At 40.8% G+C, this 26,856-nt stretch overlaps 1 protein-coding gene across 1 annotated transcript in view; it reads left to right on the top strand.

Annotated features, from left to right (window-relative positions):
• Nucleotides 1-24,264, top strand: part of HPGDS (hematopoietic prostaglandin D synthase) — a 30,621-nt gene extending 6,357 nt beyond the window's left edge. Inside the window, exons 2-6 of the mRNA XM_074866762.1 lie at nt 5,789-5,930; nt 16,484-16,576; nt 19,935-20,044; nt 23,088-23,186; nt 23,857-24,264. Of these exons, the coding sequence (XP_074722863.1) occupies nt 5,798-5,930; nt 16,484-16,576; nt 19,935-20,044; nt 23,088-23,186; nt 23,857-24,021 (600 nt within the window). The 5' untranslated portion in view covers nt 5,789-5,797 and the 3' untranslated portion in view covers nt 24,022-24,264. The remainder of the gene's footprint in view (nt 1-5,788; nt 5,931-16,483; nt 16,577-19,934; nt 20,045-23,087; nt 23,187-23,856) is intronic.
• The last annotated feature ends 2,592 nt before the right edge of the window (nt 24,265-26,856 follow it).

The following is a 26,856-nucleotide window of genomic DNA, read 5'->3' as shown; positions in this document are numbered from 1 at the left end:
ACCGGTTATAAGAACTTCAATCTGTATACGTGGCATGGTACATCTAGGACATCACAGAAATACATGAGTAAATATATGGACTGGCTGAAATTGCAGCACCCCCTGTAGGATACCCAAATCAAGCTGTTGGGTATGCATCTATTTCAAACCTACTCATCTAATTTCCAGGCCAACTTCACAGAAACACCTTGTAAAGAAGTAGCAACTGCTTTAAAAGCAGCACTAAGATCAAAAAGAAGGAACAACGTCCACCAAGCTTTTCAGCTTCAGCTAGATTATTGCTTAGAGAGGGCATGAACTCTGTATCACACTTCATAAAGCAAGATACTTCTTGGCAGAAAGATACCTATAGGCTTATATGACTGGAAGCTGATTTGTTGTTGTACTTTCATCTTATGAAATCATGAAAGTGGAACATATATCAGCTCCAGCAACCGAAGCACTCTGAGCTGATAAAACAGCTTAATCTTATAAGAAAATAAATAGAGGTATCCATTGACTGAATCATCACTCACTAGTCCTCAGAAGGAATTTTTCACCTTCCTCATTAGACATGGCAGCACCTTCCCTTCTCACGCCCTTCAGCAAACACTGGCTTTCCCCAGGAGATCCCGAGGTCCATCCTGCTCTCCCGGCAGCTGATCACAGGCAGTGAGTTCACAGATGCAGCCCTAAGTTGTATTAGCACAGGGAAATGAAATAGAACTCCCTCAAGGACCACATCTTGGTCTGGTCTCAATTCAAGCAAGTACGATGACACTAGGCAGCCAAGACCTCCAGCCTTCCCCTTTTTGGCAGGCCTGTGGCTGGGGCAGCATTGTGTCGAGTGCTAGCTGCAGTGCTTTTCGTAAGTGACTCCTAAATTAACGAAGAACCCTCATGTTAAATAAATATACACACAGTGCAATGCATCATCTCTTCCAGGCAGACAGTTTGAGGCCCAGATTTTTAGAAATACCCAGATGAACCTTAACCCAATGCTACCAGTCTTGCTTGCTGGAGTGAGCAGCTGGGTTTCTTTAAATCCTGTAACAATCATGAAACCTTAAAGCAAGGAAACCCTTAATTTCTCACAGTGCAAAGTACAATTAAAGGCATCTTTTTTCAGACTTTGGATGGATGTGAACAAATAGCTCAATTTAGCTGGTTTCTCCCCCTCCACCCCCAGCTTGGGGAAAATGCTCTGCTGCCTGTTGCCTCGAATATTAATAACCTTATCCAAGAAAATGAAATAAAGTACTGCCTTTTTTTTTCTTTTTTTTTTTTCTTTTTTTTTTTTTCTCTCCTGAATTCTCATACTGAGTATCTGCATCCAGGTTTTCACTAGCCTGAAGAATATTTCTTTGTATTATTTTGAGGGCTGGATTTTTCCAAAACAGAGATGAAACCCTGTTCCTTTACAAAGTCCAGCAGACTTTTGGTGTTTGCTTTCACAAGGCAAAGCTCAGGCTGGGAGTGCAGGACAGCATACTGGCTGGCAGAGGCAGACTGTGCTGGATTGTACTGGGCATACACCCAAAACTCATCTTGAGCAGGAGAAATGCAGGGGGTGCACTTGTGATTTACACTTTAAAACAGAGCAGGGACACATACACCATCATCCAGTAAAAGCAAAAGTATGGCATACCTTGCGAACACTGGGAGTGTTTGCTTCTGTATCCTACCAGTATGTTCATACAGTTTCCAGTCTGTCAGTGCTTTTTCCTTTCTGCACTAGCGCTGTCTGAAATGCAGCATTTTAGTTCTCAGAGAATGATGCTGATTCCTTCCTGGGCTGTGTTTCTTCACCCTAATATTGCTTGAAGTTTTCAAATTGACTGTTCTGTCCTGCTTCAATTGGAATAAAAGCATCCCAAATTCATCAGGTAATACAGTGTCTCTGTAAAGACATGAACAGTTTTAATTATTTAAAATCTGTCCTAAGATGTCTGAGATACTTGTAACTTCAACCTGAATTTTGACTCATGAGTAATGTAGAGGATGCCACTTTTACACACTTTTGACCTCCTCTCAGATTTTCTGTTTGACTTTGTCACCAAGTGACTCCAAAAGCTCAGTTAATCACGAGATCCATTAATCATTTGTTTAAAGGTATGTTAAAGCCAGTTAAGCCGGCTTTAAGAAAGCCACAGAGGAAAGCTAGAAAATCAGCTAAGTGGGTCAACAACTTTAAAGTATTAAAGCTTACTTAATAGTAAATTCAGACTAGCTGAGTTCACTGCTTTGAAAGTTGCACGTGATAAAACTGAGGCTGAAGTTTCCTCAGGTGCTGACTGTCAACATAGGGAGGGCAGGTGTACAGGTGGGACCCAGCCATGTATTCATAGCTTTAGAAAATAAAAACCCACCGCTTAGATGGCAGATTTATTGGTGTAAGGTAAATCAGCTCCCTCCTGCATTTATACACACTTGTCTTTGCAACGAACTCACCCAGACAGATTTAAGAGCACTAGGCAGGTGGCTAAATGGTTGCAAGTCTGGGCACTAAGATTTTCCCCCCACCAATGTCTTTTAGTGTTTTTAAGCCATGATTAAACATAAAAGGAGAAAAATAATTGTAAATAGTTTTAAAGATTCCCCTGTCCCCCCAATAAAAACAAAAGCACAAACTCAAAGACCCAAAATAGACCTTTTTCCCTGGAAGTGACATTTTTCAATCATTTAATCACTTTGAACATTTTTTTAAATGGTTTTAATTTCTTCCTCATGTTCTGGTCCTTTACAAAACACACTGGGAGAATAGGGTAAAGGAGGATAAGGAGAAGACCCAACAACTTTCCTTGTATGTTTGGCAAAAGCTATTCCGAACACAACCATTTCTTTCCTTTAGAAACCTATGTGGAATTGTTTAGGAAGAGCTACTTCTGACATTTCTCAATGAATACAAATAAAAAATAAAACCGACAAACATTTACAAAAACATGCTTACAATAGAGCTATAGAGGCCTTTAAAATGTCAAATATTTTTTGTAAACTCCTGGTAGGGCTGGGGGTTTTTGGTTAACAGATGGAAAAAAATTCATAAGCTTAAATGTGCATCAGCACTGCAAATATTTGATTACTCCTTACAGTGTATTCATTAGAAAATTGTTTAGCTTTGCTTTAGACATTTCAAACAATAGTTTCCACTGCTTCCTTGGCAGACCAAAATATTCCACAGTCTACTACAACAGCCAGAAAGACTTCCTGGTCTTCAGCCAAAATTCCCTTTTCTTTACATCATCTCACTACTCCTGATTATACACATCTTTGTGTACAAAGTTCTCCCACAGTAAGAATTAGACTCTTTCAAAATGCTCATCACCAGAAATGTTATGCTTCACTCATCTCCAGCCTGCTCTATATATAGGTGTCTACTGCCTTCCTCATGACCGTACCTTAAAGTTTTCTATTCTTGTGCTTTTAATGCCTTCCAGCTGTTGACAGCTTTCCGCTAACACAGGGCTAAGCAGGCTAGAGGTAGCTGAGGTACAGGAGCTGCATGGGAGCAGTGTAGTAAGTCCAGGGCACTGGAACTTCTACTGCTGTTTGTGAAAAAAGCTCTGCAGACACCCCCAAAGAAGGGAAGCAGACACTGTGGGTTTTGCATGTTAAAGGTCGTATCCTATCCAAATGCAGACTGAATCAGTAGTATTTGCTTGCCTCTAAAAAAATTGAAAAGTAAGAATCAAGTGGGTTTTTTTTCCCCTTTTAGTCCCAAATCATTAAATCATGTCTAATTTGAATCTCAGATAACACGGGCTGGTTTAAAAATGCCCTTCCTTGCTCTCAAATGACCACACAAATTCAGAAGCAGGGATAAATGGGGAAAAAAACCCCAAACAAATGACAATCTCATCCTCTCTTTTTACATTAACTTCGTAGACATATAATCTATACTAATTCTGCATAAATAAATAATAAAATATAATATATAGTATTATATAAACACAATAAAGCATAATAAGTAATAAATCTGTCCACAAAATGTGAAAATAGAGAAACAAAGTTTTACCACTTAGCTAAAACATACTTGAAAAATTTGGAATTCTCAAAATTTATCTCTTTAGGAAAAGAAAGAGTTACACCTGTAATCTGTGAGCTGCACTTGCCAAGCAGCAAACAAATGTATTTTCTAGTAACTAACACATCCAGAGAACTAATCACATCCTAATGTAATTCATTTTGCCTGCAGCTTCCCTCTTTTATACAGTACAAAGGAACACACTTGTTTGACTTCTTAAAAAAAAATAATTGTAGTGGCATCTTTGTTTTGAAGCACTTGTAGATATCTCTATTGGTAACTCTCTGCTCCTGCTTCTCTGCTGGGCCATCAGCTGTGCAAAATCCCCATTTACTAATAATTTCTTTTGACCCTGCTGCGTGCCCTAGGGGAACAGGTAGTTTTCACGATAAATTAAGCAGCCTCCAATGTGCTCATTTTCTCCGAATTTTTTTTTTTTTTTTGCCTTTGCTACTCTGAGGATGGAAAGTAGATGCTTTGACTTTTGAGGAGAAAGTGGTAAAGGCAGGTTGCTCTTTTCAGCATGAGTTAAGTGCAAGTTTTCCTGGTTTCTGAACAAGGAGCCTCTCCCTCTAAAGTGAAAGCTGATGATACATCTGCCCTCAAGCATATGTTTTCAAAGGCAAGATGACTAAATAGGGGGTTGTTTCTATTGCAAGGTTATATAGTAGCACTTACTCATTAAAAACCCAAAAAGTCCCTTTCTTTCCTGCTACAGATGATCTGTGTTGCACAATTTATTAACTACACTCTGAATCTGATGTATATAAAAGAATAGTAGAAGACATGCAGGGTCTACTTTAAGGCCAAAATGAGAAAGGGTTTTGCTTTAGGTGAGGAGGTGGATGGTTGTTTTCGTTTCCTTTAGGCGGGACAGTTAAATTTCAGCTGAGGTCATAGATTTCTCTTATTAAGGTGCTACGTGTGCAGAGTTTAAAAGCTTACTTTTAGTTTAAAGTGGCCTGAGCCGTTCACCTTTCCTGCACCATCCTTGCTGTGCAATCGAACTCATGAGTATTTTCTTTTGTTGCCTGTTACTCCAAGAAACAAATAGAGCCTTCCTGTTACAAGATTCCTAACTACAACTGAAGGGGCGGGGGGGGAAAAAAAAAAAAAAAAATCACAAGAAAACCTAGCAAAGTAATTTCAAGTTTTCTTCTGGCTTCTGTACAAGAAACAGAATTTGATGACAATTTGCTCAAAACAACAGTGTAGACTGGTTTCCATAGCAAATTTTCCTTCTAAAATAGGTTGGGTTAATTGCCTACATGACCAGGGTAATAGTTAATGAGAAAAATCACAACAGTTTGGTAATTGTCATGATTTAGTCTTAAATGAATGTCTCCATAAGCAATAGAGGCTAAGCAGGGCAGGCTTGAACAAATTTGCTGCTCAGGACAGCAACTATCTTCTGTTAGAGCATATAATTTTAGATTTGCACCCTGAAAAACACTTTATAAAAATGGCCTGAGTTTGGAGTAAAAAGAAAGAAATAAATGAAAGCTGAAAGTTCTTAATATGTCTGAAAAAAACCAAGCCATCTTTCTGGAGATACACAAGGAGGAACTGCAGGTTTAACTGTCATTGTCCATGTCTAAATATTGTGGCTGACAAATGCAGAACAAAAAGGTATGACTAATGCAATGATTGCAAAGTACAACACATCATAGCTTACTGTAATATGTCCTTTGCATTGTACAAGCATGTGTTTCATAAATAAGTGTGCTTTTGTAAAAAGGTGTTGAGTTACTCGTATCAAAAGCAACACGGTGTCTTCCCTTTCAGGGATCCAGCATGCCACAGTACAAGCTGACATACTTCAATCTGCGAGGACGAGCAGAAATCAGCCGCTACCTGTTTGCCTATTCGGGCAAGAAGTATGAAGACCACAGGATAGAAGCAGCAGACTGGCCCAAAATCAAACCAAGTAAGTAGCATGGGATCTTATATCCAAAGCTCTGCTAGAAATGTTGTTGAAAAGCAAAGCAATTGAGGAAGTTACTATTTGTTTCATGACCAGAAAGACATATAATTCCTGGCTTTAATGAAGCTTATGGGAATTTTATTGCCTAAGCAGCCAAAATGTCATTCCTGATACTCTCACAGAAGTCTAGATCCAAATCTTCAGTCTAAAATGACTTACCGGCTGTCATCCAGCTGGGCTTTTACTCCTTATCAATTCAGTTCAGCTTTTGTCTGCCTAAAGCTGACTAGATGCGTGCTAATCTTCCCAGCTTCTTTGGAGGATTTGGTCTCAAAGACCACACAGCAGCATTCACCCCAGTTTTAGAAAGCCAAATTGGAAATGTGTCAAGAAGAACACTGCTTTGCAACCTCAAAGGTCTTCAGAGAAGGAAGGTGATAAGAAAAAGGAAATCAGTTGATACACTAAAGAAAAAACAAAAGGATTGGAAGAGGTGCTAGAATATCATGGTTCCTAAGAACAGCCCTTATGAGAGTACTCTGCAGGCTCCAATATTCCATTTTTTAGTTAAAAGGAACCTCTTTCCAGCTATTAAAACTGTTTGTATTCCTCTTCATTAACTGTAGTTCAAATGAAACAGATCTGGGGATATGAAATCAGAAATATCTGTGTCTTCATTTCATGGATTTGTCCCAAGTTTTGCTACACAGGCTATGACACTTTTCACATCCAGAATGAAGAATAACGCCTTTGATTTGGGGAAAATACACAACTAGTGCACAATGTGATTTCCATTAATCAAAGTTTCTTGGTAGGCTTCCACACCATTTAATAAGCCCAGCAAGCAGGCTGCCAAATCCTTGTAGGGTGCAGTTAAATTTGGTCTTTCCCATAATGTTCACAGTGACTTGAATGACAAATACTCAAGCACCGCTGCTCTCCAAGTGGCAGCTGAAGCCCATCTGTGGTGCTCAAATCTAGAAAACACTGCCTAACAACCCACAGAGAGCACTGTAAATGAAGCAGTGAAAACAGGATATTTTCAGTTAGGGATGGCTGACTTTGGAAACCTCTTTTTAAGAGCTTAAACCTATTGATCATGTAATATAGCTTATGTCTCTCTCACTGCAATTTTCGTGGAAGCAGGGCAGAAGCTAAACGTAAGACTGAGAATTCAGAAGAATAGAGGAAAGCTCTGCATAGGACTTCTTCATACTTAACTATGCACATATTCACACATACACACATCCACTCATGTACTGAAATAAAGTTCAGAAAATATTAACAAAGTATAATTCTATGTAGAGATTTGCATACTGATTTTTAAGTAAGACAAATTAAAAAGATGAAACACAAGTAGTGACTTAAAGGCTACAGAGACATTCATATCCTAGGACAAGATGTTCTAACAGCAGATCTATCAATCAATATTGATGACGTCCCCGATGTCCAAGCCAGCACAAGAAACAATACAGAAAAATCCTTCCTATGCTTTTCTTCAGTGCTCACATCATGAACTTCCCAGTGAAACTTTATATGTATGGTACTTGTTCACTACAGTGTATGCCCAGCTGCAACACCATTACCACCGAAGCACTGGGAGCAGAGGCGTCCTAGAAATCCTAAGCCAAAGCTGTGTCTGGTGCCTTAACAAATGTTGGTTAAGTCATTTAACCTTTGGATGCCTTTGTTTCTGTGATGTGAAAAGTTTGTTAGCAGGTTTACCAAGGGTTAATCAAAATTTTTCATTTTCTCTGCATAATGGCCTTTCATAGCAGCCTTTACTATGACTGACCCCTAGATGAAATTCCAAAGCAATTAAGAAGTTTAGTAAAATGTGGGAGCTGCTGCTCTCAGATATGTGAAATCATCCATGCAAAATTTATGCTGACCTAGGAGTTCTGTGAATTTCAGGCTTCTGTAGACAGTGTGTTTCAAGTCAGTGGATGGGAACTGGATGTTTTGTGCTATTTGACTGGGAAAACATACACCTACAAAGAAATAGTTGGATGCATATCTGAAAGTATCTCATACCAGGATGCTAAACTTTAGCTTCTGGGAAGGCTTGCTGAACTGTAGCTCAAGCACTAATGTAATGATGGCATTTGCCACCAGTTGCATTTGCACTGCACACAGTATGTACATTAAGAGGTTCATCATCTAAAACAAGAGTAAAGGTATCTTGTTTGAATGCATAACAATGTAATGCTGCTAAGGAAATTACCTGGCCATCAACTAACCTCCTCCTCCTCTGTGAAGCAGTTGTTACTCATGGTATTTCCAAAGTAATCTCCCACAGGCAAATAATTCAGCAAAACTTCAAATAAAAGGTAGCAACAGGGCTTTGCAGTAAACAGACTTACACTGTAGAAGACCAATAGCTACTGCCCCAATCTGCCCTAAAATACCTAAACACTGACTTTGCAGGCCATGACATAGCACAAGAAATGGTTGCCTCCTAGCTAGGGACTAGGTCATATAGGGTCTGTATGTCTTAACATTACTACAATATTGCATACACCAGAGATGCACCATTTGCCATAAGGAAAACAAACCACTTGCGTTCTCTACTACCCTGAATTTTTTGCCAAAAAAGTTCATTTATTGCTGTGTTCAACAGTGAATATGAAATGAGGAGATCCCTCCAATCCACTGAGCATACACAGGCATAGTTCACGCTGTTGAGAGATCTTCTACACTACTGTCATTCACATTTTGTATTCAAACCTTTCTTTTGAAGCTCAGGATTTATTTTTTTTTCCATTTTGCCTGGACTGGTTCTACTTCAAAAAGAACAGAAATAAAGTAGCAGATTCTAATCAGTCTCATCCTGGTGAAAACCAAAGGGTGGTAAGTGTTTAGCAATTATAAGGGGAATTACAGCTGCATTTGATGTAATGGCAGCTACTGTAAAAGCAGTTTGATACACTGTTTATTTTGCAATCCTTAAAAAAAAAAATCATTAAAATTGGTTCTATTAATTGGACTAATTACATAATTATATATTGAAGTGAGATTAGGAAATACCACACAAATTGCTATGCACACTTGCATATAATACGTTAAATGCAAACCCACTTGCCTATGAAAGATCTGAAATCAGTTTTGACTGCAGAGTCTGCAAGTAAAACATAATGTCCCTCTTTTTAAAAACTTCAAGTATGATGAAGTAAGATAAAGAAAAAAAAGACCTACAGAAGAGGAAACTTTGTTCTCTTAAGTTTGGACAAGGAGAGCCTCTTCATGATTCTTGAGCTGCTAAGGGAACAAATCTAAGAACTTGAGTTTCTCTAAGAGTACAAGGAGTTGGGTCCCTGCACAGAGGATAGATTTGCTCCATCAATTTAAACAAAATTAGAGAAGGTTTTGTAACAAATACCACCCTCTCACTCAAATCATCATACCATATATAACAGAAAATACTGTCATTATTCTGAAGACTTATTTGTTAGCTCTCCTGTAAAATTGAAGGGAAAATAGAAAATGTGTGCATTAAGATTAATGTGCAGAAAGGCCATTTAGAAAGCAGACTTGCAGCTGCTGCAAGTTTAATTTTGACCTGGACTGAAAAGTGTGATGGGTTTTGTTGTTTGTTTTGGCATTTTTCATGTGGCTCCCCCCAGCAAACTTTTGTCTTAATGGTCCTTCAGGCAAATGAGTAACTCCTTGCTTCTAGAAATACCATCTCACTTGATTTTGTTTACACTGAAGTGGTGCGTTTTTTTGTAGAGAGGGAGGCATAACATGAAAACTTATGTCATTTGGCTTATACGCTCTGAAATTTAAATTTCTGTATCTCAACATTTCTTTTTTCCCTTCTTTCACTAATTAGATCATCTTTGGTAAATTTTCCAGTTGCTGATTTCAGGCAAGGGTTGTGCTTTATAATAGTTTATAATACAAAGAAGCTTAAGCAAGCTAGTATGCAAGTAATTAGCAATGACTAGCTTTAGAAAAGAATTTTAAAAAACAGATTAATATCAAGTAGCAGCTTTACATGACCCTTCACTCTATATAAGTCAATAATCATTTAAATAACTAAACAAATGTTACCTTTTGAATGGACTTTGACTTGACCATGCCACCATTTAATCTCTAGCCCATTCAAAATCTATACACTAGCACATAGTAGACTCATTCAAGATCTGTATTGCCACATAATAGGCTTCTCACAAAAAGCATCACTGCGCTGATATGTCATGATATAGCAGAAAATCCACTGTAATGGTGCACAAAGTTACCATCCCCTTGAGATATTAGGCTAGCAGCAATAACAGCTTTTGTTCTGTGGCTCATTCAGGGAATTTGAAGCAATGGCAATTACACAGACTTTATTGTCATAGCAAAGGATGCTTTCATTACACTGATGGCTGTAAACATCCCATAAACTGTTTAGGAGGGGTGAAATGGTGCTTGAAATGTTCTCAGAAAACTTGACAGACTAATTATTGCACTGAAAATACTTCCAAGATAATAGATAAATCTGGAGAGGCACCTGACACCAGACAAGAATTCTTCAAGGGAACAGCTGTCCTGTTTCCTGAGTGACTTTAGCTCCAGCTAAAACGTGTAAATAGCTATCTTTGAGTAAAAAGTAGGGCTTAACAATCACTTCAGGGAAAATATGAGTTGTAATAGCTAACAACACTTAAGCTGGGCTGAGGTTAGATCAGAGCACCATCCTGCTCAGCCCTTTCTAGAAGATATGGATTCTGAACGCCTCCAGCTCCAAGCCAATCGCTTCCCAGGGGCCTTGCTCCTCTGCCAGCCTTACAAAAAATGCATCTTTCATATACTTCTTATTGGATGATACAAATTATCTCATATCTTTGTTTCTCATTATTCCATTTAAATATAAATGGAAAGGAAAAGCAGTTATGGTTAGTTTTCAAGGTGAAGGAAAACTTATTTTGACAGAGATATTGTAGGAAGAAGCATGGCCATGACATTTATTTTCCTCCATATTTGATCAATCCAGCTGCCTTACTATGGCATCAATCTAAGCTGCTTGATTGCAAAACCATTAATTATTCATGTTTTGAGGAACAATCAAATGCTTCCATTCAGGCTGCTTCACAACAAAGCCGTGGATGATTTCAATACAGGCAGAAGGAAGCATGGGGAAGAGCAGGTCAACACAGGGGAAATAGGGGAACCTGCAATCACACCTGGGAGCAAAGCTGAGGTGAGTCAGGATAAATGTGGGGAGGAAAGAACAGGGATGATGAGGAGAAGAATAAGGAAGAAGTTCACATGAGTGGAAAGGGAAGAAAGAGCTAAGGGAAGCAGGAAATTAAAAACTGTATCTGCATAGGGGCTCTTCCCTGGCTGGGGGAAAACAGCAGTGAGAAGCATAGCACAGCACTAAGCTCTGGTTTCTCCACACCAGCAGCCAACCAGCCTGGCTGCCAGGCTTGGACAAAACTGTGCTCAGCTTGGTGTTGTGTTTCCCCTCCCTTTCCTTGAAAGAGAAACAGGCCCACATGAGCATCATCCACTGTGTCATGCCCAGGAGGATGAGCGAGCAGTTCATCGTCAAAGGGGAAGGCCTGAACACTAGTGAGAACCTCTAGGCATGCCAGGATGGGAATAGGTACCACAGCCCTTAAGGACTTCATGGAATGGACACAATTTATACAGATGCCTTTGCTTTTAACACACATCAGGCCTCATCTCCCCTGCTTAGTGTCCAGCAGAGACTATAAAAACACCACAGTTCCAGTCACAAAAGCCAACCAAAATTAAAGTATGCATAAAAAGGAATTCATCCAACTGTTAAACACTGCACAGATACTTCAGTGAGTTCTTTCTAAAATGAAAAGAGAGGCTGCAGATCAGTCTGATGACTTACACTCTCTCTCAAGGTTTTCTTCACAGGGAGTGTAAAGTCTGTGCACGTTTCATTCCAGCATGCAATGCTAAAAACAATAAATAAGATAATAGGAAAAATAAAGAACTTGCTGATGAAAGTTCAATTTAAAGACGACTACAGGTTTACTTATCTAAACACCATGCTTTTTAAGAACCCTGTTCCTCTTTTCAGTGAGTTTTCAATCTGGAAATCAACACAAGCGTTCATAGCACTTTCTACTTCAGATGAGCAACAAAGCAAGCAGAAACTAAAAGGGAAAGGTCATGTATTTTGTGCATGCCTGAGAAATGACGCTGTTTGTACAATGACGGCAACAGATTTTTCTAGTTTTCTTTCTTAAAATGGATTTGCTCAAGTGGGAGTCAGAAACTTTGCAAGACAACACTGTTTTGAAAAACACGGAAAGGACATCCATCTGGATACACAAGGGTATAAACTGATGTAAGTACAAAGCAGCCCCCTAGCCGATCAAGGTTAAAGAAAAAATAGCAAAGTGACATGCACATCCTTCCAGTCAGCACTACTTCAGCTTAACTGTTCACGATTGTTCTCCGATTCATATTGTTTCATGATTTGCCCCCAACAACCCTCATTCTACCATATGAGATCTATCTCACACTCCAGCTTCATGTGCCACCTCTTTCGCTTGCTCATCTAATGTAGGAACCTGACAGGAACTGACCTACATGCTGTGTTCATCTGAATTCGCCCAAACCATGCCTTTCACCAAAAATGTGTAAAATTTAGCAGTTTTTATTCAGTGCTTATACACATGGCACATTTGAACATCCCTGGAGGTTTCTTGAACATGTGTTGTCAAGGAGCACCACAGGAGGCTCAAAGCCAGCCACAGAAGCCTGTATCCATGAGTGTAAGGCTAACACTGCTTAAATTCATGTACAGACAGATGGTAATTTGGAGCTCCTGAGTAGATGGCCTGGCTGTGGTTTTTGCTGCACTTCAAAAAATGGACTACAGGCAAGGTGTATTGAGGCCAGATTGAAGTAATTTGTCAAACCCTGACCTTGCCTCCAGCAATCAAACTGCCCCCATCCAGTGTGACAGCTCTTCACATCCTTCCTTAGGATAAACTGTGTAACAGAAATCCACCCCCCTCTTCTCCACTTGGAAAAGGTAGTCTTCTGTTTTCACAGGGAACACATTCCTGCTCACCACAGCCAAACTTACATATATGATCAATCTCCTGGTTTTGCTATGAATTTATGAATATAGGAAATTGTTCTTTTAAGTTACAAGATCAAAAAGATACTTCATTGCAGGTTAATAAAAACTTTGGTCTTGTTATAAGAATTTTAGATAATAATGTTTCAAAGGCAAAGAGATATTTTTTTTCTCCTAAATTTTTCTAGACTGAAAATGCAACTTTATAAGCAATTATACCTTTTTGATCAATACAGAGGAAATGGACTATAAATATTTTCTGTCCCTTGACTGTTCTTTGCTATTTTATTCAGCTGTAAAGCAGCCTGGATATCTGCCATACTTTCTGGTGTGCAAGAATAGCATGCCCTGCACCCAAGAAGAAACAACAGATTTTTACAATGCACAGCACAAGTGTGCATTCTTCAAACTTCTCAGAATTACACTCCTTTACAGCTTAACTCAGTAGTCGACAAAAGTCAGTGTATAATCATACACACACCCTCTATCAGCAAGAAAAAAATCACCTACTTTTATATTCAAATCACAATTTTTTTCCCTGTTCTTAAGAAAACATCAAATGGCATTTTGAACACACAAGAAAGGAAGAAACATCTCCTATTTAACATCTGTTATGCTTTAAACAGTTCATTGTTTAGTAATGATGGCAATAGATATGCTGCCTCTTAGAAAAAAAACCTCCAAGCCTCATTATAAATCAAAGCATAATGGCTTTTGGACATTTAAGACTCACGGGACAATGTGCAATAAAATCTGATCTCATTTATTAATTTTATACTTGCATTACAAAACACACAAGTGTATGAATATTTTTATTGCACACAAAACAAAGCTATATTTTTAATTGTAACCTCAGTTTCTTTTCCAGGAAAGAATAACCAGATCTTAATGAAAATAGCTTAGCTCTGAGGAGGAAGCAGTTTGTAGGCATTACTCATATTTTCAAGGAATGAATAGCAATTCCCTTGAATTCTATTGACTGCGGGGGGGGGGGGGGGGGGGGGCAGGGGGGAGTGAATCCAGAAATGGCCAGATTTCTGAGAAACAGAACATGAGAGATTACTACCACTCTGCCACCCAGCTGCCTTTCACAATTTAATCCACGATCCTCAACTGTGAGAAAGATGCCTCCCTCCCTTTTGCTGTAATCAAGGGTTTCTTAAAAAAAATTTTAAAATCTATACAAACAAATCATCTTTCATTTTCCTTGTAGTGACTGACAAAATGAAACGTCAGTCAAAGCTATGGATTTCAGACTTTCCCCCACATGTAAACACAGCAGAAAACAGTCTGTTTGGTTTCTAGATGAAGCAATTGTAGTTTCCCAACCTGAGCAGCGATCATTGTGTTTTGACAGTTATTGCTACAGAGGCTGGCTTAGTCACTTTGACCTAGCCAAAGCTTCAACAGCCCAGTGGCATTCCTACTGGGGCCTCTGAAAAAGGCCAGTTAACTCCTTCAGGGGCAGCACTTGTTGCTCCTGAGCTGGTTGCGCTTTGCTGTTACCTGTTGACAGGCATTGGCGTATAGCCTTGTGTGGTCTAGGGGGGATATGAAGATGGCTGTAGTCTGACCACGCTGGCACGTCCAGCAGTCACGCCTGCTCTCATCCCCTCTACTTGCACTTGCTTGAAAGATGCGCTGGTATCCTGCATAAGCAAACTATTTCACAGATCTGTGGCTTTGGAGGCAGTGATGCTCAGGGAACTCTGCACCATTAACCCACAGTGCAGAACCAAGGTTCTTCTCATTTTCACAACCAGAGAGCTTTTCAGTTTAGCATTTGGGGATGCATCTTTTCCTCTCTGGATTCTCATTGAAGGAATACATGAACTTGCCAGGACCTTGCTGCTGTCTGGATAATAAATATATGAAGTCTTCTGTGCAATAAGTCTATTATTGTTTCAATAACAACTAGCAGTGCACGCTTTCTCCCTGGGGTGCAGCCACTAATGCTCTTTGAGCTCTCTTGCTTCTGCTAGTCATCAGCATCAAAATTTATACTGGCTTCACAGTGTGCTGAACTTAGGGGGGAAAAAAAGGGTATCACAAGTACTGTGTTCAGATGCAGAAAAACCCATGTACAGAGGAGCCCTGAATGTCTTGTGCTGCTGCCAAATTTATTTTGCAGATACAGATTTGACATCTAAGATCCCGTAGCTAATGTGATTCACATACTGTATGCTAAACCACAGAGACACGTGGCAGTGTTCATCACTGCTGAAGTTGCCTTGATAAACAGGTCACGAATACATGAGGTTTCATTATTTTTTCCTTTTCATTAAGAACTAAAAAACCTCATGGAATACAAATGTCATTCCAGCTGTCCCATAAAGACAGTTCTTGCGGGTGTGAAAGCACCTTGCATGTCTCCAATAGGCCATGTTCTCATTTTTCCACCTCCATTCTTTTACATTGCAAGACAGTCTTAAAATGGACATATATCTTATTTATGTAAAGTGTAATCCAGATGAAAATTGGGTACAAAGCATTTGGTTATAACCAGAACTTGCAGTCACATACTTGGAATTTATGAAATAGCATCCTTTGAAATGCAGAGATTTAAAGTTCCTCTGGTGAACAGCACCAGGTTCCCAGGAGCGGATTATCAGCACCCTAAAGGCGACGTTTTTTCCCAGCTTAAGCTTTACTCTGAGGTTCCAGCCCCATTTGATATCATGCCAGCAGCTTCTCCAAAACATGGCAAAACAGCAGTCCAAGATTTCACGTACATTATGCTACTAAACTAATAACTGAAAGATAAGTTTGATTTCTTATCTCAAACTCTTACATCCATGACACCTACTTAGTTTGTCTTCCCCTACACTCAAAGTTCTTCCCCATGACTGACTGAAATTTTTTTGAATGCAAGTGAAGTAAATTTGAGTATCTTCTTTGCATTTGCAGTTCAGTGTGAAAGCTGTATCTGTCTCTTGGTGATGACTGTCAAGTGAAACATCACAATATAAGTTCTGAAATACAGATACTTCTCTGAATCACTGTTTCTGAATTTAAAACAAGTGTAAATGAAAAAGCACTTTTGTAGTCTTTACCCAACCTCTTATTTTATACTCCAACTGGATCCTGCACTACAAAACCTTCAGTAGTACTTTGCTTAACCTTGGCAGTCACTCTTCTGGGGAGGAAAAAGCAAGGAAGAGAAGGAAAAACCAAGATTCCACTGAAAACTTTCCCTGCCTAAAGAATTCAGGACATGTAGGAACACATTCAGCCTTTACAGTAAAAGGCTAGGAAGTAACAATACCTGGTTTCTACACTACAGTTGTCTTCTTGCAGTTCAATCTGATTATATCCTTAAACCCACTTTTTTTTTTTTTTTTTAGCCCATGCATTTCCCTACAGAAATACTGTGAAACTGTTAAGTGCTGTAACAGTGCATACCCTCCGAGTGGTAAAAGTGCAACTATTACAGACTCCCACTCTTAAGTGCTATGATTTAACTTTTGGTTGATTTTTCTATTTTTTTTTTTTCTCCTCCAAGCTATCCCATTTGGCAAAGTCCCCATTCTGGAAGTAGACGGAGTTGTTATTCACCAGAGCCTGGCAATAGCAAGATACCTTGCCAGAGAATCAGGTAACAGATATTTGACAGTTTTCTTCTGTTCTGCACCTACCTTCAATGCTCAGGAAAAATACATCCACACCAAAAATAAAAACAAACCAACAGCTTGGCAAGCCCAACCAAGCAGAAGTCAACACCGGCATGACAATAATGGTACTAGTGCTTTTCCCAGGAACAAACAGCTAATAGTTATCAGCCTCTTGTTGCATCTGTACTTTGTGTGTCAGCACCAAGTGCTGACCACAGACAGAGTGCCATATAGGATGCTATTAGAGGTGCCACTCACAGAGCAATGGTTTAAAAAGCAGTGAGAAGCGCTGTGTAGTGGCATGCCTGTGTTCAGCAGCCTTCCTTACCGTAATTTGGTGCCAATTTTCTCACTGGGTTGGGGCTGCTGTGGCAATCCCGATGAAATCTCAGCCCACATCCCCTGTGGTTCCAAGATCAGAAAGAAGAAACAGAGCAGGCATAACAACTAGGATGCTGTACAACAGGATTTTCCTCAAATGTCATGTAGAAAATAAAAAGAAAAGAGACCAAAAAAAGGTTCAAAGTAACAACCTGTAGTGTGAAATGCTATGATGTTCAGAGCTGAAGTCACATGGCTGAGCTCCATATTTGCGCTGTAATTGTGGACGCCTAAAGGAAAACTCAGAAATAATGCCCCCTTTCCCTCTGCATATGATACCTGGGGTTTGGGCTGACTTCTCCAGCCAATAAACTTTATTCACCTGTCACTGCATGATAGAAAGTGTGTACCTGCAGCTTCCCTAAGGCTCTCAGGGCAGTTTCCCCTGGAGCTAAACTTTGAGCTGCCAAGATAATCAGAGAGATGACCAGGAGGACATGGTTTTGGAAGCATGAGATATTATCAGAGTCAGCAGGCAGAGCACTCTGAAGCATATTTAGGCAACAATTCTGAGCTGACAGAGAGATTAGATCAGATGGTGACATCACTTGCATCTTTAAATGCTTACATGACATAGAAGTACTCAACTGGTTAGATAAAGTGATAGAAGACTTAGTAACACAAGTAATCAAAGAGAGTAGTCAGGGCTTGCTTTAGATCAGCAAGCTGTCATTCAAAGCCATCTGCAAAACTGGTCTGAAGGCAGATGTGTTTGTGATGTGCTGAATGTCAGCAAATTGAAGAGGGGGACTGGGAAGCGAGTACTATCCTACTGTTGTACACTCTGAGCAAAGACATGTAACTTGTCTTTCAAAATATCCCACATCTTCCAACTGAGGAAAGAAGCAGAAGTGCAGAGCATTACTCTTCAAGGCACTAGCACAACATACTTTCAAGCATGTCTGCAATACTGTGTTCCTGCCAGTTTCCTTCATACTCGATACAATCTACAGCTTGCAAGAGAAGAGAATGATGAGCATCCACCTGGTAATGAAACACAGAGAGAAAGCCTGCCTTCCACCCCCGCTGCCTCCCTTCCCACCTCCTGCCAGGAGGCTGATCTGGAGCTGTGCTCCTTTTATGCTCTGAAGTTCTGACTTAGGCATTCCTCTCATACTTTTTCCATCGGTTCGCAACAGCCACAAAAGGCTAGGGTTCTGGGGCACACCCAGACCATGTTGTTCTCCTGTCAGTGTTACAGCAGGAAAAAGAGCATGCATGGAAGGGGAAAAAAATCTCTTCAACTTCATAGTCAAAACTTGCTAGTTCTGCCATTAAGTCTGCACACATGTCACTAATTCTTTAAAATTAAGTAACATGTTTTTTGGTGCCTGTCACCAACAACTCTTTACTGAAAGTGCAGAGAACTTTGATGCCCAAAGGGAAAGGCACACCCCCCACCTTTGAAAGCATGAAGCTTCAGCAAGGGAGATGACTTGCCAGAGGAAGGGCATAGGGCTTATGGGAAACACCGAGCCTCTAGGTGAGGTTTAAGGAAGACAAAAGAAGAGAAGGATGACCTGAACCTGCAAAGAGGGGAAAGCATGAACATACGTCTGTGGAACAAGAGCAAGGGAATAAAGTAGTAGCATTAAGACAACTGCAGGCAAGCCAAAGGACAACAGGGGAGGAAAGCAGATTTGTAAACAAGACAAAGTTCGGCTAAGGTGCTCAGTTAAAATGAAGTAATCAAAAGCAAGCAGGATGTCATAAGAAGGTTCTAAATGGGGCTGGATGGGTAAGATAGAGGGAAAAAGAAGCAGGCTTTCACAGAAGCACTTTTGGATATTGTATTGACCAAGATGGAGAGACCATGAGATAGAGAAGAACATTGAAAGCTGGGATAGGGAAAAATTAACAGAAGGGAATTACAGAATCACAGAATCACCTAGGTTGGAAAAGACCTTGAAGATCATCCAGTCCAACCATTGACCTAATACTGACAGTTCCCAACTACACCATATCTCTAAGCACTATGTGGACCCGACTCTTAAACACCTCCAGGGATGGGGACTCCACCACCTCCCTGGGCAGCCCATTCCAACGCCTAACAACCCGTTCTGTAAAGAAATGCTTCCTAATATCCAGTCTAAACCTTCCCTGGTGCAACTTGAGGCCATTACCTCTTGTCCTATCGCTTGTTACTTGGTTAAAGAGACTCATCCCCAGCTCTCTGCAACCTCCTTTCAGGTAGTTGTAGAGGGCGATGAGGTCTCCCCTCAGCCTCCTCTTCTCCAGACTAAACAGCCCCAGTTCCCTCAGCCGCTCCTCGTACCACATGTGCTCCAGACCCTTCACCAGCTTCGTTGCCCTTCTCTGGACACGCTCGAGTAATTCAATGTCCTTTTTGTAGTGAGGGGCCCAAAACTGAACACAGGAATCGAGGTGCGGCCTCACCAGTGCCGAGTACAGGGGTAAGATCACTTCCCTGTCCCTGCTGGCCACGCTATTTCTGATGCAAGCCAGGATACCATTGGCCTTCTTGGCCACCTGGGCACACTGCTGGCTTATGTTCAGCTGGCTGTCAATCAACACCCCCAGGTCCCTCTCTGACTGGCAGCTCTCCAGCCACTCCTCCCCAAGCCTGTAGCGCTGCTGGGGGTTGTTGTGGCTGGAGTGCAGCACCCGGCATTTGGCCTTATTGAAACTCCTACAGTTGATTAGTACTGACCCTCACTGAACGTGCTGGGATGGTGGAAGGCAGAGAGAGGATAAAGAAGCTGTAGTCAGGCTGTGGGTTCAGGTGATGGAAAGAACAACTCACTACATCAGACTGTATGAAGCTGGAGGGGGAAAAAAGCAAAGGTAGACAAGATTGCACCTGGATGCAAGGAGTCAAATGCACGTTGTTAGCATGTATTTTTACGGAAATGTTTACAAAAAGCAGAATTTACCTTTGGGGTATCAAAAACTCCTGCTGATGCTGTCTCTGATCTCCCTTCATATGCTTGCTTCCCACAGGTCTGGCAGGTCAGACACCTGTGGAACAGGCACTAGCTGATGCCATTGTGGACACCATAGATGATTTCATGACGCTGTTCCCTTGGGCAGAGAAGAACCAGGACGTGCGAGTAAGACAGCTGCTAATTTAAACAAAGATAGCACATCAGCCGTGACTCTGTCTGTACCTGAGTATCTCCTCTGGAGAAACTGCCATGTGTCAACCCCTGGGTCCATCACCTCACCTCAGCAAAGCTGAGCTGGAGAGGCTCTGTGGTGCTCTCTTGAGGCTAATCCAGCCAAAGCCTTCTGCTCCCTCCCACCTCATCCTTCACCAGTTTTTCTTGACCCTTGGTGGAAATGAGGCCATCATGAGCCTGTAAGACAGCAAGTGCTGCTAAAGAGGGGAGGTAGCACATCCCTCACTGTCACTGCAGCCATGCTCTTCAGACCCCCATGGCCCCACCTCAGTCCTCTGCGGTGCTTCTGCAAATACTGACACTAGGCTAACATGCTGCCATGGCTACTTTAGCACAGAGTCATGGGCAAGTCCTACACCATTTGTGGGTTTTTTTAGTTGTTTTTTTTTTTTTTATTATCCATCCAGTCCATCTCACCAGAGTCCCAAACACAAGCATACAGATCAGCTGCTGGGGGAAGAGGGTGATGGATGAGTTAACTCCAGCGTTACAATGGCTCCATGCAGCTCTGATCCAAGCAGGTGACCTGATCCTTTTAGGAAAGTGGTAGTGTAACAACATGTCTCACCATTAACTACCAGTGCAGCTACCTTCCTTTTATTCAAAGGTAACATTTCAGATCAACTAAGTTATCTTATTACAGACACCACGGAGTACAAAATTGTGCCCAAAACCAACAATAAAACAATGAGAGTGCTCTGAAATCTTGCAGGGAGAAATCTGAAAGTGTTATTTGGAGGTTTCAGTGTTTAAAAATGTGAATTACTTAATTTTCTGAAGTTTCCTAATTTGGTGAGGGGAGATTGACTCATGATTTTTAATCATTTAGGAACAGCCACACTATTGCTAACGTGCTAGTGTAGAAGCAGCACCACTGCCACAGTATTGTTATTCCTTTACAGGGAAACTCCTGTAATGCCTGCGTGTGTCCCAGCTTGTACTCAAACGCTTCTCTAAAGTAACAACCCCGATCACGTCACCACTGATTAATTTGAAAGGGAACAGAGTTCACAGGCAATCCTTATATGCCTGTATGCACGTATGCATGCAAGGGAGTATTTTGGGGCCCAGGAAGATCGAGAAATCTTACTGTCTGGGAATCTCTAACATTTTTCTGTTAGCTGTTCTCCCTCTCTCCTCCTGGGTCCACTGCCACCACCTTGTGGTAGAAGTGGCATCTCATGATGTCACAAGGCCAGATTTAAGTAACATACACACAGTAAAAGTCAGAAAACTTCCTCAGGCCTGACAAGTGATTACAGAACACACATCCCTCAGAGAAAGGTGTGTTATGTTATCTAGCCAGTAGCAAAGAGAGAAGCAAGCAAGGTAGAGGGAACAGAGGGCGAAGTTGCCCATGGAAGCTCCCTCTATATCAGGCACAGATTCTGCCTTCACCCTACAACCCCCCAAAAAATAGCCGGTGTTGCAACAGCTTTGTCATGCATTGCTGGAGAGCTCCAGAGTTGAGAAGTAGGTTGTGCCAATTCCAGACGGTGGAACCTGGCTGTGTCCCCACCAGCTTCACGGGTTGACTGCGTACTTCTGCAGTTGGGGGAGGTCATTGCTGTCGTGATCACAAAATAGCTTGGGGTGTAAGGGGGGCATGGGATCTTACCTAAAAATAAGAAATGCTACAGCACAGGGTACAAATACGGAATTTCTGGACTGCAAACTTCTGGCTGTAACTTGCAGTCACCACATTCAATTACTAAGCTCTTAACAGACAGCAGAAAATTATGTCAGATCTTTGAACACGTCTGCAGAAATACTTTATTTCAGCCTGTGTTTTGGGACCATTTAGGCTGCTGCCTCTTCTAAATTTTATTCTTTTTTCATTAACTTGAATTTCAAAGCTATTGAAATAATTCCGTTCCTGTACAGCCGTGTTTATTTAACCAAGCCTGAGTATGTTCCTCCAAAATGAGGCCAAGCAAATTAACTGCACAAATTGCCACATGGGTCACACCAGATGATTGCAACAGTTTGCAATCTCAATTGCTTCCATGCAGGTGAAAAGAGAAAACCAGAAACTGTTTCCCTCTCCAAAGGAAACAGCTAACCCTTTAAAAGCAACCTTAAAACTTTCTGCTATGGGGAACAGCTAGCAGAGAACCACCACCATACACAACCCCATCCTTCATCCACTAATGTACAAATATTAAGGCCCATACCCTTCAATGCAGAGTTCAGCCTTTGAAAACATATTTTAGCCACCTCAAATCTCATTGCTGCAGAGACAAAAAAGCAGAATAATGTGCTAACATAAAAGTTCAAAGATAAATACAGCAAAAGCTTAAGACTCAGGTTCCACATCTCACACAAGAAGGGCTGGTAAGGAAAGAAAACCAACCAGCATCTGACTGACAGCACAGAAAGATTGAGCTTAAGGGATTCTGGAAATTTGGGACCCCATACACTAGAAAACATAACATCCAAAAGAGTCCCCCAAAAAAATGACTGAGAGACATTGGGAATATATTTTATAGATTGATTCTTCCCAAATCTATGGCAGGGTTCCCCACCTTGCCACAGCTGGGTGGCTGTTAGCACAGATAAATGAGCAGCATCACTCCACACATCATGTCTCAGCATCCAGGAGCTCTCAGGTGTTCATTAAGAGAGCAATTGGCTTAAGTCATGGCTCACTGAGACACAAATGCCATGTTTTGGGCATCTAACCCACTTCATGGGTAATGACCTCAGCTTTCCTATAGTACCCCTTTGCATGTATCCAAATGACAGTTACCTCCACATTTCTTATCCAAGTCAGGCAATTATTTAAGATATTAATACACTCCTCCTTCCAAAGAGAACTGAGAGTACTCTAAAGTTTGAGTCAGACCAAATGATTTCACTGTCACCTTTTTCAGATCTCAGCTTTTTCACAAGTAAGAAACACCCATAAATTCAGTTTTGCTGGCTGCTGTACTTACAGATTGATGTGCATCTTTGTGTTTTGTTCTTCCCCCAGAAAAAAGCATTTGATGATATCCTCACCAATAAAGCACCTGAGTTACTGAAAGATTTGGATACTTTCTTAGGGGATAACAACTGGCTCGTAGGGAAGTCTGTAAGTATAACTTTTGTTTCCAATCAGTTTCCAGAAAAATTAAATCCTTGAGTATTCATGAATTTCCGGATTTCATGCCAGCCCATGAAACAACTCTCCCCACTCTTAACAATTTGTTTTTACCAATACACAACTGGTTGCTCAATTGCAAAGTGAAAATTGTTTTCCATACTACTGGAAAAGCGAGCCAAACCAGGACTATGATTTGCATTTTCTAAACCAGTTTAGAGGTATGTTGACACAAAATATTATAAATTCCTTTGTAGTAGTCAATACAGATGGGAGTTGTTTAGAACTGCTTGTAATCACTGATCAATTTATAGGACAATATGAAAAACACCCTGAAAATGTAATAATCCTTTTTACCCAAAACTGTTTGGAAACCAATTAAAACACTTTACTGGAACACAGTTTCCACAGGAAAGATTAATATTATAGTGCAAGTCATATTTGTAGCAAGGGCTTTATTTAACCTATTCTTACTTAAGTCTTGCATTGCAACCTAATTACTAGCTCTGTAGTTATAGGCTTTAAATAAAAAAAACAACAAAAAAATTACACAAACCAGATCAATTCCTGTTTCATTTCTGCAGTTTGCTGAGAATATTAGTAGTCCCAGCTTTTGAGATTATCAGCTAATATTTACTGCTTTGTCTCCCATTTCCACCAGGTAACGTGGGCTGATTTCTACTGGGATGTCTGCAGTACGACACTTCTGTCCTGTAAACCTGACCTGGCAGACAACTACCCCAGGCTTTTGGCTCTCAGAGACAGAGTGCAAGCACTTCCAGCTATTGCAGCCTGGATCCAGAAAAGACCAAAGACTGTCATGTAGATCAGCTGTTCAGACTAGAAAACACAAATGCATGTTTAGTTTTCAATGTGACAAGGCATCCTAAGTTATTAATTTTAGAATAATTTAAATGAATTTCAGATGGCTATGCTATACGAAACCAAAATCTACCACTTGTATCCATTTACAGGAGAGAATCTAAAAAGCTGATTGAGTAGAGCCCGAGGGAGAAGTGTGCTTTCAACCACATACCCCCACTACTAATAAAGTGTTTGATCAACCCAATTAATGGTCTGTGGGCTCTCAAAGGGAGAAGAAATGAATGAACCTTGCTGGAGAGATGCAGTCTCAACAATACTTTGTTTATTGTAGACTTTCAATCTGGAGGAAAGCAGGCTAATGAACAGAGATGATAAATGTATGGGAGGACTAGGGACACTTAAGCAAAAAGAAAATATCCACTTAGTCAACAAACTTCAAGCTTCTCAAGCACTTTCTTTAGCTTCTTGAAGTTTATGCCATGCCACTGCAAAAAACCCCAAAACAATAAACAACCCCAACCAAATCAAAAAGCAGTTGCCCAGGTGCCCACAACAGCACCAGTCCTCCATAAACACACCAACTGCAAAAGCATTCAGCAGCTCAGTATCTCTTTCAGTAAGCAGGAGACAAATCGGGAGATGGTGGGGGCAGGGGTGGAAACCAGGTTTAGATGAAATGAGCGAACAGTTTTATTCTTCTGGCACTGGGGAAAACAGGTAGGTGGGAAATCCTGGCAACACAGACAGCCATAGATGCAAGCGGTTTACACAAACTCAAGGGGGAGACAAGTGCTTGCAAGAGGACTCCACCGTGTGGTATAAGCAGATAAACCACAACAAACTTGGAAAATCCTCTGGGCTGAAAATGGCCACTTTTGGGAAAAAATATTTCCCTTCACACTTGCTTTTCCCTCCCACCACAAGTATTATTTCATTAAATCATGAGCAATACCAATCAACCACTAACAGTTCAGGTTAAACCAGGTATTGGCAGAACTGAAAGTAAGGTCCAACCTTATGCTCATTCCAATATGGTACCTCCACCTGCTTTGCAATTCCTGGCACGCTTTGTTCTAGCTCTTTAGAGATTTTTCCTTCTTCAGCTCCCGCTCTCTCTTCCTCAGCAACAGACTTCAGATAGTTGTATTTTTTTCCCCCCGTACATCTTTCCCAGAGACATAGAATCAGACTGGCTGAGGTTGAAGGGACTTTGCGAGGTCATCTGGTCCAAATCACCTGCTCAAGCAGGGCCACCTAGAGTCAGCTGCCCAGGACTGCACCCAGACAGCTTCTGACTATCTCTAGTGATGGTGACTCTACAATCTCTTACGACTCCCAGTTAAAGAGGGTAGAAACAGTTACAATAAGCAAAAAAAGGCAGAAACACATGAGCTTCATAGCACTTGAAGATGGTTACTGACCCCAGGGATGCGATTGTTCAAGAAGTAACCACTGTTCAGCTAGACTACATTAACTGATTACATACACATACCAAAATGAAAGACCACACAGACCACAGTATAGGTCAGGCATTTTGTTTCATTTCACATTTGAAGCAAACAGGTGAGAACACCCAAATACTACAGGAAAAGAGTTGGGTTAGGATCATGCTCAGCAGAAACAGACAACCTAATTAACTGCAGCATTAAACACTTGTGGTCATCTGTTAAATCCCACTATTTAGTCCACAAAACAGGTGGAATTAATGCAGCACATCAGACAAACTGATTCTTACCCTTCTCCTTTCCCATATAATAAAATATTTCTTCACCCTGTTTCAGCTGCACATTTTGGAACATGCAGCACAACCACAGAAGATTTCTAGTAAAAGCCAAATAAAGTTTAGGTCAAACTTTGAAAACATTTTAAAAACTTTATTTTTCCATCCATTTTGTACTTGCAGAAATCACACACAGTTGGAAAAAATATGCACAGCCATAACCAAACCAAACCCACCAGATGCCCAACTCACAGACCACCTCACTAGCAGTATCTGAAGACAAGCTGAAATACTCAGCAACCATGGACTTCAGCTCATCCTCTCCATTCTTCATATAAAGCTGTTTAAGTTCTTCCAAAAGATGCAACAAGTGTCTTCTGACTGGGAGAACCACATATAGAAAAGTGGTAACTATCAACCCCATATTGCAAACCAGAGTGAATTCTAGGACACGATCCTCAAGAGATTCAGCCTGGTACAGATTTGCTGAGCTCAACATAGACCATACAGCAGCTGAGGCTTTAACAGAGGGCAGGGGCAATAAGGACTTCCCTGTATTTTGCCTTCCCCCAGCTTCTAAAATAGTAACTGTCTGAATCGTAAGTAGTCCCAGTTCAAAAGGCCAAATTTCAGTCTTCTCATCTGTCTAGGAAAATGGACACCCCTCCTCTCCTACCTCCTCAGATCACATCCTTGCCAGCAGATTATAAACTTCAGGTAGAGGCACACCTCATCACTGATACCACTGAAGCTCTTCATTTCACTCAGATGAATTCAAACTTCACTGAAACTTCAAGAAGACAGCAAGACATAAGCTTTGTGTCACCTCATAACTGCTTGTGCCACTTCACTGTCAGAGCACGGATGTACTCCAAGGACTGACAAAGAAATTGCAACCTGGGTGGAAAGTTCCATTTGGAAGGAATTCTGTTTTTATAATCAAGATCTTAACACAACTGTGATTAGAGTATAATGAAACAGTAGTAATTAACTAGTGCTGGATAAAGTCAAGTCAGTTCAAATGGAACATTTCAGCTAGTTTGAAAGCTGCCTATTTGATTTATAACATGCAAGTTACCACCCCCTCCCTCACAAGTAACCACAAAAATTAAAATA

This window comes from Strix uralensis, chromosome 4 (genome assembly GCF_047716275.1).
Source record: "Strix uralensis isolate ZFMK-TIS-50842 chromosome 4, bStrUra1, whole genome shotgun sequence".
In the NCBI taxonomy this organism is placed as follows: Eukaryota; Metazoa; Chordata; class Aves; order Strigiformes; family Strigidae; genus Strix; species Strix uralensis.
The sequence above is the reverse complement of the archived record's forward strand: the minus strand, read 5'-3'. Positions and strand labels throughout refer to the sequence as shown.